This window comes from Anser brachyrhynchus, assembly GCF_964034855.1.
Source record: "Anser brachyrhynchus genome assembly, chromosome: 2".
NCBI lineage: Eukaryota > Metazoa > Chordata > Aves > Anseriformes > Anatidae > Anser > Anser brachyrhynchus.
Window position 1 is genome coordinate 126603303 of NC_137695.1, and position 12915 is coordinate 126616217.

At 37.9% G+C, this 12915-nt stretch overlaps 1 protein-coding gene across 6 annotated transcripts in view; it reads right to left on the reverse strand.

Moving 5' to 3' along the window:
• NCOA2 (nuclear receptor coactivator 2) overlaps positions 1 to 12915 on the reverse strand; it is a 198378-nt gene that overhangs the window by 43251 nt on the left and 142212 nt on the right. For all 6 annotated transcript variants that reach the window (XM_080581613.1, XM_080581611.1, XM_080581614.1 and 3 more), the window contains 6 exons: positions 9835 to 10012; positions 8264 to 8449; positions 7286 to 7387; positions 7039 to 7179; positions 3550 to 3697; positions 83 to 1352 (listed from right to left, as the gene is read on the reverse strand). In XM_080581613.1, the coding sequence (XP_080437739.1) occupies positions 83 to 1352; positions 3550 to 3697; positions 7039 to 7179; positions 7286 to 7387; positions 8264 to 8449; positions 9835 to 10012 (2025 nt within the window). The remainder of the gene's footprint in view (positions 1 to 82; positions 1353 to 3549; positions 3698 to 7038; positions 7180 to 7285; positions 7388 to 8263; positions 8450 to 9834; positions 10013 to 12915) is intronic.

Genomic DNA, 12915 nt, shown 5'->3' on the forward strand with positions numbered 1-12915 from the left:
AGAGGAAGTCTGGAAAAAAATAAGATAGAAGGAACACAGACCATGAACACCTGATTTACACACAACACAAAGATTTGCTTACCTGTTCATTAGGCTCAAAGCTTATCTCTTCTTTTTCCGTCCTCATAGCTATCAACTTTGTGCTACCTGAAGGGTCCGTCTTACTGTCCAACCTCTCCAGTTTTGGGGGTATGTCTGGTAAACCAATATCTTTAGTATCATCTTTATCTAGCAAGTAGCGAAGTAGTGCATTATTATTCTTCTTAGGACTCGCTGGCTCCTGTTTAACAGTCACCTCTGAACCAGGAGCTGTGCTACTGGACTCCTGGTTCAGTTCTTTTCCTGTGGCCTCTGCTGTGAGCTTGGCCAAATCTACAGGAGAACTACTGTCCTGCAATAGTCTGTGCAAAATTTTATGCTTCTCCTTGAGCGAGGTTCCATGTGCCGAACCAGACCCAGGCAACCCTCCCGTGGAGTCCTTGTTGACATCTCCCATGGTACTGGACAAAGGCGAAGGCTCCATCTGATCCGATTTGGTGGTCAGCAACTGTAAGAGCTTTGTCTGGCTTTTCCCGTCATGCAGCTTATTCTGTCCATCAGGTCTCTCGCCACTGACAACCGGTGGCATGCTGCTCTCACTGTTATCCTTCTGTTCTCCTGAATGGCAGCTGCTCTCTGCTTGTCCAGTTGTACCTTCCGATTGCTCCCCATAGAGTCCAAAGCAGTCTTTAGAGTCCAGGCTTCCCATCTTGCTTAGCTGGGGAGGATTCATATTCACAGGGGAATTTTGTAAATTTCCCATTTTTAGGTCAGGTGAAGCCAACGATGATCCTAGAGAAACTCCATGGCCCTCACTGAGGGCCTGAAGCGCATTCAGGGAACTGTTGGTGTAGTTATGGCTATTTCCTGTGCTGCTGCAAACTCCCACGGGCGAATGCAAGCTTCCTGCAGGGGAGAACTGACTAGGTGGGATTCGAGGACTGCCTGCCACTCCAGGGCTCACACGATGCCTTGGGGAAAGCATTGAGTTTGGCTGCCCTGGGTTCATGCCGGGGCTGCTTTGTGAGGGGCTATTCATTTTTAGTGCATAGTTACTACCCTGAGGAGTGGATGCTTGTATGCTTGACACATGGTTCATTCCCCCTGAACCACCAAACCTGCCTGCTGGCATGCCCATTTGTTCCTTTGGGCCATTTATGGCAAAATTTATATTGCTACTGATGGTCATATCCTGACCTGGGTTCCCACTGCACATGGCCTGATGGGCAGGGCTGCTGGAGCTAATGGGGTTCAATATCTTTCCCATTCCTTGTCCAGTCAAATCCTGATTCATTCCACAGACATTCTGCTCTCTATGTGGCAAGGGGAAGAAAAACAACCCATTAGCTAAAATGACAGTGGCCAACTTGCAATTACATTACAGAAAAAGAAGCAAAACCCCAAACCTCACTTGAAAATAACACAACAAACCTACGATTAAAAACAAATTGACAATTTGACAAAAGTGATATGCAACTACTAACATGGCTGAGCATTAACAGTATGGTTTTTCAGTAGCTCATTAACAAATCAGTAGAATAGAGGAAAAACAAAATTAGATCTCATCTAAATGACAGTCATTAGAAATGCAGATAGGTTATAATTTCAGACTCTCTCCCTTTAATGTATATCTTTCCTCTACAATTCGGCAAGAGCTAACTTTCATAACAGAGAAATCTCATCTTAAACCCTAACAAATGTGTGTTTTACAAGACAGCTGTAGACAGCTGTTCAATGGAGCATTGAAAGTCTATGATCTAGCCCCACCACAAGAGTGGATTGGGCTATTTGTCCACCAAGCTCATAGCCAAAAGAAAGTTTAAAAAGTCACATTCCTATACTGCCAGAGTATTTTGATGATGCTCCAAAAAACTATGTGAGCCAAGAGAACTACTGGATACTACTCCAGAATGGGAATAATCTGTTAGCAATCCAGTCCTGCACAGACAGTTCGAAAAAGAGAAGAAAACCACCATACATATACAAGCTGAAACTCAGATCTTAGAGCTGAAGGCTGTAAGATGGAAGAAAAAAAAAGGCATATATACAGAAAAAAATCTTGCGAGAGCAGCTAGAGATCACTTCTCTTTTCCCCAGGAGATTTTAATCAGTGTATGGAAGGATGCAATATACTTTTTGCTTCTGTGCTAAAACTTAAATCAGAAAAATAAGGCATATTCCCAAATGCTAAAAGCTATAAAAGAGCCATAGTCAAGTAGATTAGGAAGAAAAAAAATTAGGTTCTGAGAAAAATCAAATCAACTCTGGACTTCCAAAAACAAATGCTAATGGAACATTCCTAATATATATTTTCGATTAGATTAAAAACATTCCTACTTGCACAAGATAAGTGCAGATAAAGCTTCCCATTTTGCTAAAGCATGACAAGTGGAAGAACTGAAGCACACCAAGTAGTGGAGCTTGTTACTCTGTATTTGTTAGCTTAGGTATAAAGGCAAAGATGAACAACGTTAACAGTAAATAGAGAGGTAGATCTTTAAAACCTTACTACAATTTAGATATTATCAGTGCCCTGTTAAAAAAAAAAAAAAAAAAAGAGCACAAGGAAGTCTATTTTATTTGTAAGTATAAGTTTTAACTTAATAGTGCATTTTTAAACTTCAAATTTAGCACTTCATGAAATATCATATATTTTCACTAATCCAGACTAAACAAATTTCAGGCAGCTTTTGGTTTTCCAAATATACAATCTCTGTAAAATGGTTTCAGTTTTAATTATGTTTAGAAATGTTTTCTTCCTTTTAAAAAAATTGATAGTGTGGATATAGGGAAACAGCATTGCAATTATAATCAGCAAATAAAATTTGAAATAAAATCTGACACAAGTGTACTGGTACATGCAATAACCTCATTTTACATTGAAATTCTGAGGTCTGTGATTACTTATCCTTGACTTTAACATATTATTGCCTGTGCTTTTTGTTTTTATTTTTTCTTATTTATTTTAACTGATAGTGGTGGCATTTCACAGAATTGTATGCGTGTACCAGAAAAGAGAAGGAATGAAGAGAGACAAGGAGTTAAAATATGCAGTTTGTCTAAAATGCAGTTTTAATAGTCATAATATATTCATTAAAGAGACCCAAGCCCAACATCTAACTGATTCTGAACTACAGGACTTTAATCCACCAAAGTTTTTGAGATTTAATTACATCCAGAAAATTTCTTGTGCCTACTATGAAAAATACAGGAAATTAAAATACTGAAATTAAGAACGTGAGATTAAAGAAAATTTTGTATGTTTAATGGAAGATCTTAATGTGAAAATCCAGCATGCTGCTTGTAATACTGAAATATTTTCCTGCTGTAGTACTGAAATAAGTCTTTTCCTGTGGTAAGCGTTGATTAAAAAAATTATTTTGTTTTCATGCTATCAGTTCTAGGTCAACTGAAACGTCCATCAGCCTAAACCAATCTATTTGCTTTGGCAATTTTGTACTTTTGTTCCACCCGCACTCTGCAGGAGGAGAAAGAGCTGGTGAGAATTACCTGTGAAGCATATGCAGGGAGATGACAAGCTGAGGTTCACTAGTAGTCTGGGAACGGATGAGCTTGCTCTTCGTTTGGGCAGAAACTATAGTGCCATCAGACAAGGAAAACCGATAAACAGGACTGAACGCTAGTCCCTGCCTCAGCACTGCAAGCAAGCAAAACAACAGAATTAATGAGAAACTCTAATACAGATAGCTTAGTCACTCAGTGTCTGATGTTCTAAATCCATCAGCACTGATACCACAGACACCGCACAATTTTTCAGAAAAACAGAAGAATAATTTTGGAAATAAATAGAGGTGATGATGCATATAAAATAAAGGAACTCACATACTGTAGGGTGATCAAAAGAAAACATATGAGAAGTGACAGTAATAATAGGGCAGATATTATGAAATACAAATTATTTCAGGAGTGGGTCAAGAAGCCCTTGATGTCCATATCACTTTTCATCTAACTCCTTTGTTGCTCATACATTTTTCATCTGTATCACCTACATCAAGATGATTAATATAAATGCCTTTAGTTTCTAGATCATCTTTTTCCATTAGTGTCTACCTTCTACTCCTTATTGCTTGCTTACATTATCTTATAGCAGTTACTCTCAATAACTCTTTAATTTAAAAAGTACATAAATCTCTTACATAGAAACAATTAGAAATAAGAACAGCTGGAGTAACAAATTACTACTTTTTAAAGAACAAATACAAAAATATACAGCTCAAACAAATTACCTAAACTAAAACTGTGTCTGTGCTACCTTCCTCCAGTATTAGATGTGACTGCATGTCAGGTTTGGGGCTTATTTCACTGCACATATTCTGCAGCCCTTAAGTTCTCAGTGTAAATCTGAACTTCACCAAATCGAGTTATTTAACTCCTGTAACCCCCAGCAACATTTCTTTCATTAAAATGGAAAATCATGTTAGGAAAAAGCTAATCTTCAAACGTTGATTCTACTGTTGAAACCTTGCCATCAGTGAAACAAGCCTGAACATTTTCAAAGTCCAAAGGCTATTACATTAGGACTGAAGGTATGGCAGGAGGCAAATACTTCATTTCAGAATGTCCATGTAATTGTTTAGGGGAAAAAATAGAAATAAAACACTACAAATACTTTTATTTTTCATGTTTCCTCTTTTTCTTTTTCTTTCTTTTTTTATTATTATTATTATCTGATCTTCATTTTGTTGCCTTTTCTGGTTTGTTTATGTTATTTTTTTCCTGTAATAATGAAATGACTGTTTTCCAAGCGTGGCTTTATTAAACAGCCTCCACTACTGAGCTACCAGATTTTTAGACTTGCAGGACTGGCTATGATTGCTTTCCTTCCCTGTCCCCCCACTGTTATATATTGTTCTGCAAGGTTTTAAAGTATTATTTAGGCAGTGAGAAAACAGGAAGCACAATTTAAACAACCAGAGGGGGTTTTCAGAGTAAAAATGTAAAGAAAAACAAAAACCTACAACTGTGAAACAATACAAAGCGAAATTTCACTGTTAGGTATGTCATTGTTTCAGTTTAACCTTTGGGCACCAGAAGGTCCAAAGCTCTTAACTTTAGCATATACCACATCAGGAAATTCCAATACTCAATGCCAACAGGATACAAGTGAAATCTCTACTTAAATCATTTTCCAAACTAATTCTTTAAGCAAACAAGAATGTTTCCGTATTCCTCTTGAGGAAATGCTATTTTTCTGACTGTGGCCAATAAAAACTTGCCATATATTTTGCACTTTATATGGAGAGTTAATTCAAAAGATTTGTTGTTGTTGTTGTTTTTTGTTTGTCAAGCTAACGCCATTTTTTTCCCACTGTATCACTGCATTACATGTAGGAGACTTCTACTTAATTTGCTTCTATTCCCAAACCATAATAAAAACCTAAGTGACTTAAAAAATGCAAGGGGTTCCTCTGTCAAATGCAAAGATGCTACTGCTCAAGATATGCCTTGTTTTTCTTCTCCATACCACAGGATGGAAACATTTCAGCCATTATTCATCTCTAGTACTGGATCCTTTGCAGCAAAGCAATTCCACAGGTTTTTCCTCATCCTCTTATCACTTACTCTCTTCACTTCCACAAGAAGAGCCCCCTCATTTCAACCAACTTCACAGTTTATATGCCTATCCTAAGCCTCTCCTGAAAAATGATACAGTTAAAACCTCCAAACATGTATATTTTTATCAGTTCACACATAGCTGAGAGAAGAGGCACTCAAGCCTCAGCACTGAGTGCAAGAGCTGCTAATTTGGTCAGGAATCCTTCGAAGAGGACTGAAGTAACACATGGCTGGATGCCACAACAGAAACACCTAAATCACACCTGTGCAGAACGATCCTTACCTGAAACTGCTCTCTCTCTAAATCCCTACTGCAACTTGAATTGCATACTACCCTCCTTCAGCTGTCTGAAATCACAGCATAAGGTTGTGAGCTTTTAGCACTGCTCCTGTATATACCCCAAAAGCTGTTATATTAAACACCACAGTACTTTTGTGCCCCCAAATTCCCAACATGAAGGTTTCATGAAGGCAGGATATATTAAAGAATTAAAAACATATTAACAAATATTGAACGAAAACTGCATGATTAAAGGTGTGTGTGTGCTTGTATGTATATTTGGCGGAATCCTTTGAGACTCCAACTACAATTTAGTATCCCAGACAGCATGCCAGTTGTTTAATGGCTGTTACAACCACCTGTAAATCCTGTTCTACAAATATGAACCAAAGACTAATGCTCCTTCACTGGAAATGTTCTGGTTATTCTCAACTGATTTTGAAAGTACTTTCCAGTGGTTTATAAAGGGTTATTTGTTTTTAGTAATTTGGACCTGTTTTATTAGAATTAACAGTAACAGGGGTTAATGAAAAGAAAAATCCCCACCCAGTCACTACCACAAAAACCTCATGGGGAACCTTTCACAATGCAGTAGTTTCCTACAGCTTACCTTCCATAATCTTGACTGAGTAGAAGTGCTTGTGGTGAATCCTATAACACTTATCTGCTAGATACAGTACAACAATGTAGGGTTGCTGATAGCATGAGTGCTGCATCTTTGATAATTCACAGAGAGTGTTTCTCACAGGAAATGTGACAGTAAAAGTCCATTCTTTTTGCAGAGAAATGGAATGCAGGTCAATGAACTCAATGTGTAAGCTGAGATTCTGAAGAATACCGTGTAATGAACGTATGGGGAGACAACATGCAAAGGTCTTGCTTTCTAAAATAACTGCAGTAATTTCAAGATTTAAAGCAACCTCCAATATAGCACAGTTATAACAAGAAGGCTAAAACAAACAGGGAGAATGGTGTAAAACCTCTCTAGAGAGACCCATCAGTGCGTTAGGGAAATCAGCTTAAAGAAGTGATTGTCAGTAGTCTGTAAGTGTTCCATGTAGACATAACAAAGAGAACACAACCAATAGATACAAATGACAAACAGTTTAAATATAGAAAGTGCTAAAAATATGAAACCTAACCTTCCTGGTGATGCCTCTTGGCAAAAGATATTTCTCCCTCATGCTGCGAATGGAACCTCTGAATACATCTTCTTACCAAATCCTCCCAGCCAGGTTTCATAGCTGCTCGCATGCTACTTGTGTCCAGTGAAGTTATTTTGCCTGAGATTAGATAAAACAGTTGTTACAGCAATTTCCCCCTTGGGGAAACAAGCAAACAAACAAAACCCAACAAAGGTATTAAAAAAAAAAATGTCTTTCACAATACCTTGTAGATCCTGGCGAGTAGTAAAGCTCTCTGATGAAGGAAGAAGTGGTCTTTCCTTCATTGGAGCTCTTCTTGCAACACAAATCAAGCAAGACTGCAAATCTTAAACAAAAATGTTACTTTAGTAATTTGTATAGATAAGGAAGGTTTTGTTTCCAAAAATAATTCAGAAATATTTTTAGTACACTGTTTAATTCTTTTTGGACCAAAAATAATACTTCATACCAATAAAAGGATACATAGAGCTCAGTGCTTTTACATCTTCACTATTTCCTATAACATTAAACATCACAGGAGAGATGTGTTTGTTTTCTTTCAAAGAGGAAAAATTATTCAAGGACTCCACCATGACCCATAGTTATTGGCATGTGTTTATGCGTATACCTGTAGTAGCTCAACCTCTTGAAAAATAAATAATAAAAAGGAATACAGTGCATGCACAGAGATCAAGTTTCTTCAACATTCACTGCTTTGTAACTTCTAAGCCACATTTCTTAAACATGACCCAAATGCTTGCTGTCCCTGGGGAAGCAGCTTCATAATAAACCATTTTTACTTATCTGAATGCTTGAAATACAATCTAAGGAAATTTACCTGCTGAAGTAGTAAAATGGTAAAGGAAATGGTGAATCACAATTGTCTTTGCATTCTCAGATTGCCAATTTAAACTTTTCTCCCAGTCTGTGACATTCTTCTTACAATTACAGGGGTATAAAATCAGGATATCTCATTTAGGTAAATGGAGTTACTCTCAAACCATTATAACAGAACAAATTGGGTATATGTTAGTGAATGTATTCATAATCCAACATGAAAACAAACTTCTACAGTCAAATGAAAAAGGGAAAACTTGCACCTTACACCTTTTTATTTTTTCAGAATTCAGAGGCCATTTTATCAACCAGAACTGCCATCATGTAACTATTTGAGATAGCAAGGAAAGAGAAAGTAATAACACAAACGGAAAGTGGTAATTACCTTCACCGTCCTCCTTGAAGGAATTTGGTTGAGAAACAGCAAAGCACTGCATAGTTTCATATTTCTGATGTGCTTCCTGGTTATCATGGCCTTCTTCAGAATCAGCAAGAGGTTTTACCAGCATCCGACAATTAAAGGTATGGCTGTTACGCCTAGGAGTGTCACCAGACCAAGATCCCCCATTCACTGAACAAAGCAAAGATCATACAGTGAGATAAATCTGGTAGCAATCATTTCTACGGCTCATCCATGGGAAATTAACCAAGGTGCTTTGCAAACTGATCAGAAATCAAGCTAATTTAATAACAACGATCTATTTTTAATATTAGAGCTCAAACCAGCACATAACAAGGTAATTTGTAACATTCTATGTTTTAAAAACATTGATGTCTAATTTGTTCAGCCACTGTGTCTTTTTTAAGCAACTTATAATGGCAGCAGTAGAAAAGCAGAGTAAAATTCTAAATATTGGTTTTATGTAAAGGTGATGGAGGTACAGTGAAAACCCTACTGGGTAGAGATAGGTTAACTTATGTGCCTAGAAGAAAAAAGGCAATATGTAGAATCTGTCCATTGAATTAAAAACTGATTAATACAAAAGAGACAACAACAGTGTGTAAAAGTCTGTGTCCAGATTAGAAATAGAAAGATAATAAACTGATATGGATTTTATAAAACAAAAAGCAATGCAATCAGGAATATATTGAAACACAGAGTCCCAGCTGCAATGGGAAAGACTGAAGGGATGACAATGACCTGGGTGGATAAAACTAAACCCTAACACAGTGCTTAAGATAAGTAAAAAAGGAAACAAAATCCTGCCATGCACAAATATAGGTAGTGGACATCAGTCAGAGCAAATTAATGTAACACCACATAAAGAAATAGAAGGGTCATATTTAAAATACTCTTCACTTGCCCTCTTCAGTCATAAAATGCAATAAAGGCAGTAAATTATGGGGCTTAGCCATTAAAAGTGTTACATTTTCAATTCTTCAGGGGTTTATACACAAAGTCATAAAATGCTAAAGTGAATTACATAATACTTTTTAAACTGCTGTGAGTAAATGAGGAGTTCTGTATTGACTTTCGTTTTCTTTGCACCTCTTCTAAAAATAATGACTTTAAAACCAGTATTAATATGAATGCAAAAATGGCTGCAACTAAAATGTTTTTTGAAAGAGAAGGGTAAATATTGGTAAGACAAAAAACACAGAAAAAAAATAGCATAAGGAGCTTTCTGATTTTGCATAAGATATCCCCATCCTTTTTAGACATTTTTAGAATAACCAGCCTAGAAGACTGACAGCTAACAGAGCTAAATGCTGTCTTTTACTGATTCACTCTAAAGATCCATTTAAAATATCAGTTAACAAATAAGACAAGACTGAAAAGTGGAGGATGCTTTTCAGAAAAATATAAATCATTCATACAGCTGATATAATGCATTAAAAATAAATAGAATATGATGAAACCATAAGCAGTGGAAGGGCTTTAACTAAAGTTATGGAAATGCTGATTTATGAAACCAAAGTTAAATAAATAAAGGTGTAAGAGGAAAACATATATACCTAAAGATTTTGGCAGCAGGATTTTGACAAATTCATTGTGGTCCCCTACATGCAGGATGCTATATATGCTTGTGTTCATCAGCTCTTCTTGGTTGTACCTTAGGTACTGTGTCACATTCTCAGAAACAAACATAACATTGCCTTCTGGGTTCACTACGAAGAAGAACCCATCCAGGGCCTGAGGGGAAAAACAAAAAGGCGATGGGGGGAGAAACAAAAAGATATCCAATAAATAAACTCACACTTCAGAAGTTATTTCTGAATCTTTCTGCATCCATTCCAGTTCTTATATTCTTGTCATAGCAAAGTCCACAATTCATATTGAACATCATATCTTACTTATATCAAACCAGTTTAAAAGCACAGAAAGATGCACACCTTGCAAAATGATGAAATCCGTAGATGGAAACAAACATAAAAATCCAGCACCAACAACAATAACAGTAATAAATTTTGAAAAGGGAAGAGGCTGCTACCTATCTGCCTGCCTATGAAGCAGGAAACCTGGACTAGAAGGCAGTTCTGCTAAACACAGAGCCTGTTCACTCCTCCTTTCACCACAGGGAGACTGATCCTGGAGCCCAGGAAAACATTATAGGATTTCCTACAAGAAAGGCTCTCTCTGCATCCCAGCATGCATCTTGACCCCATGCAGCCAGGAATGTGAGAACCTCAGGGTTACAAAGGAGGGAGGGGAAAGGCAGCCCAGCCTGCCCTAAGGCTGAGGGCAGGCAGCAAGCAGGGCAGCAGCGAGGTGTGCAGAGGATCCTGCAGCTTTAGTCCCTGCTCACAGGGCTGTTTTCATTTCCTTATTTGACACCAGTTTAATTTCACCTTTTCATCTCAGCTCCATGGTATTCTAAAGGACTTACAACTTTTGCAAGGAAGTATTTAAATTAGGCATTTCTTAAATTATGCTGATGGTTTCCCCTATTATCTCTTATGACAGAGACAACACGGCTAAAGGATTCTTTCAGCTACCTGCTGTACGCTATCTGAAACCTAAGCCAAATATTACACTACTTCTACGTGATCAGCATAAAGTAAAAATCTGAGCATCAGTAAAACTTCTCATGCAAACTTTCTTTTTCTTAAGATGTAAGCATGATTGTGCAAGCTAGAAATATTTCAGAGTACATCCCTCTGTCTATATGTCATATGAGCAGATAAGGAGGATTTAAACTTAAAGCACCAAAGCTTTTGATCTAACCATTCAATTAAGAATTAACCCCTGCAGACTTCTGCAGCTTTGCCTGATTTATTCACCTCTCTCCAAAGGGTGGTGGGAAATCACTGAAACAGTTGTTAGTTTGCATTTCAGTCTCAAACCAGAACCTACTATATTGTGCCTCCAGGAACAGAGGCAAATCAGAAAAACTGGTAACACATGATTTAACAGATTTAAAAGCGAATGGATCCGTACTAAGCCTGAACTCAAACAGCTTTACAAGGAGAAGCTGCCACAGCAAGCATATACAGGCACGTGGCATTTTTTGATATGACCAAACTTGCGTTCAATGCGACTTACATGTTGGTGTTAACAGGCAGCTGTCAAGGACTCAGGCTACAGATACATATTAAAAATGCTGCACACTACTGAGCAGTTGGCAGACCCAGACGGTGCAAAAGAGGAGGCCAAGCAGAGATGGTATTTCTCTCCTCGGCCACCTACCGGGGGCATAAAGAGAGGTTCACAGGGGAAGGACAAGACAGAACAGCCACAGGCTGCACCTCAGGAAACTTCATGGAGATCTAAGTTTAAAAAAAAATTAAAAATCGCCATGAAGGTGGTCACATGTGGGAAGGGGCTGCCCAAAGATGCTGTGAAATCTCCTCCCCTGGAGACATTCAAAACGGGGCTGGCCTCAACCCCGGGCCACCTGCTCGGGACCTGCTCTGCGTGGGAGGTGGGACCCCGCAATCCCCAGGAGTCCTCCCCAGGCTAAATCAGGTACCTTTGCTGTTCCAGGGAGCAGTGGTGGACACACAGCGTTAAGAGCAGAGTGCCTGGGCTAATGATTGCCAAATGCTCTGTGCGCGCTGTTTGTAAATTACAAAATAATAAAAGCATAAATAAATGCACAAGAACATACTTTTCATGACTGCCTTTAAACAAAGATAATCTAGATCATTTTTCTCCTGTTAATTATCACAAATTCTAATCCCTGGCTTTTCTTTTCTGTTTTCTTTTCTGTTTTCTTTTCTGTTTTCTTTTCTGTTTTCTTTTCTGTTTTCTTTTCTATTTTCTTTTCTGTTTTCTTTTCTTTTCTGTTTTCTTTTCTTTTCTGTTTTCTTTTCTTTTCTGTTTTCTTTTCTTTTCTTTTCTTTTCTTTTCTTTTCTTTTCTTTTCTTTTCTTTTCTTTTCTTTTCTTTTCTTTTCTTTTCTTTTCTTTTCTTTTCTTTTCTTTTCTTTTCTTTTCTTTTCTTTTCTTTTCTTTTCTGTTTTCTCTTCTCTTCTCTCCTCTTCTCTCCTCTCCTCTCTCCTCCTTCCTTCCTTCCTCTTTCTTTCTTTTTCTTCCTTTCTTCCTTTCTCTCTCTCTCTCTCTTTCTTTCTTATCATTGCTTCTTTTTGTTTCTGGTCATTCTTGGTTCCTCCTGCTAATTAATTACTGTAGCAAGCTCTCTCCTTCCCATGTGCTTTCAGGACATCCATGCCATTTTCCTGGTGACTAGTATTTAGTTTAACTAAGAACAATTTACAAGATTCAATTAATTGAGGCTCTCAAGTTAATTTCTATCAGCATCTCTGCTATGGATTGCTGTGTTAAACTGCATTTCACCACTGCTTGAAGCCAATGTAAGCACAGCCTCTTTGGTTTAGTCCCCTCCACACCACAACAACTCCCTCTTCTCAGCAGCATTTCTGAGGATATAAAGAGCTAGACCAGGCAGATGAGCTGACCGAAAACTAATGTAAGAAAAAAAATGAGATGCTAGCCACATCAGTCACCCGAACTGGCCTGCTGTGGAACCACAGGGCTTTTAAAGCTGGCAGAAGGGTGTGGGTTTGGCTGAACCGTTCTGTTTGGCCACAGTCCACGCTTACATCAATTCAAAGGGATTGCAAAACCAAAGCCATAG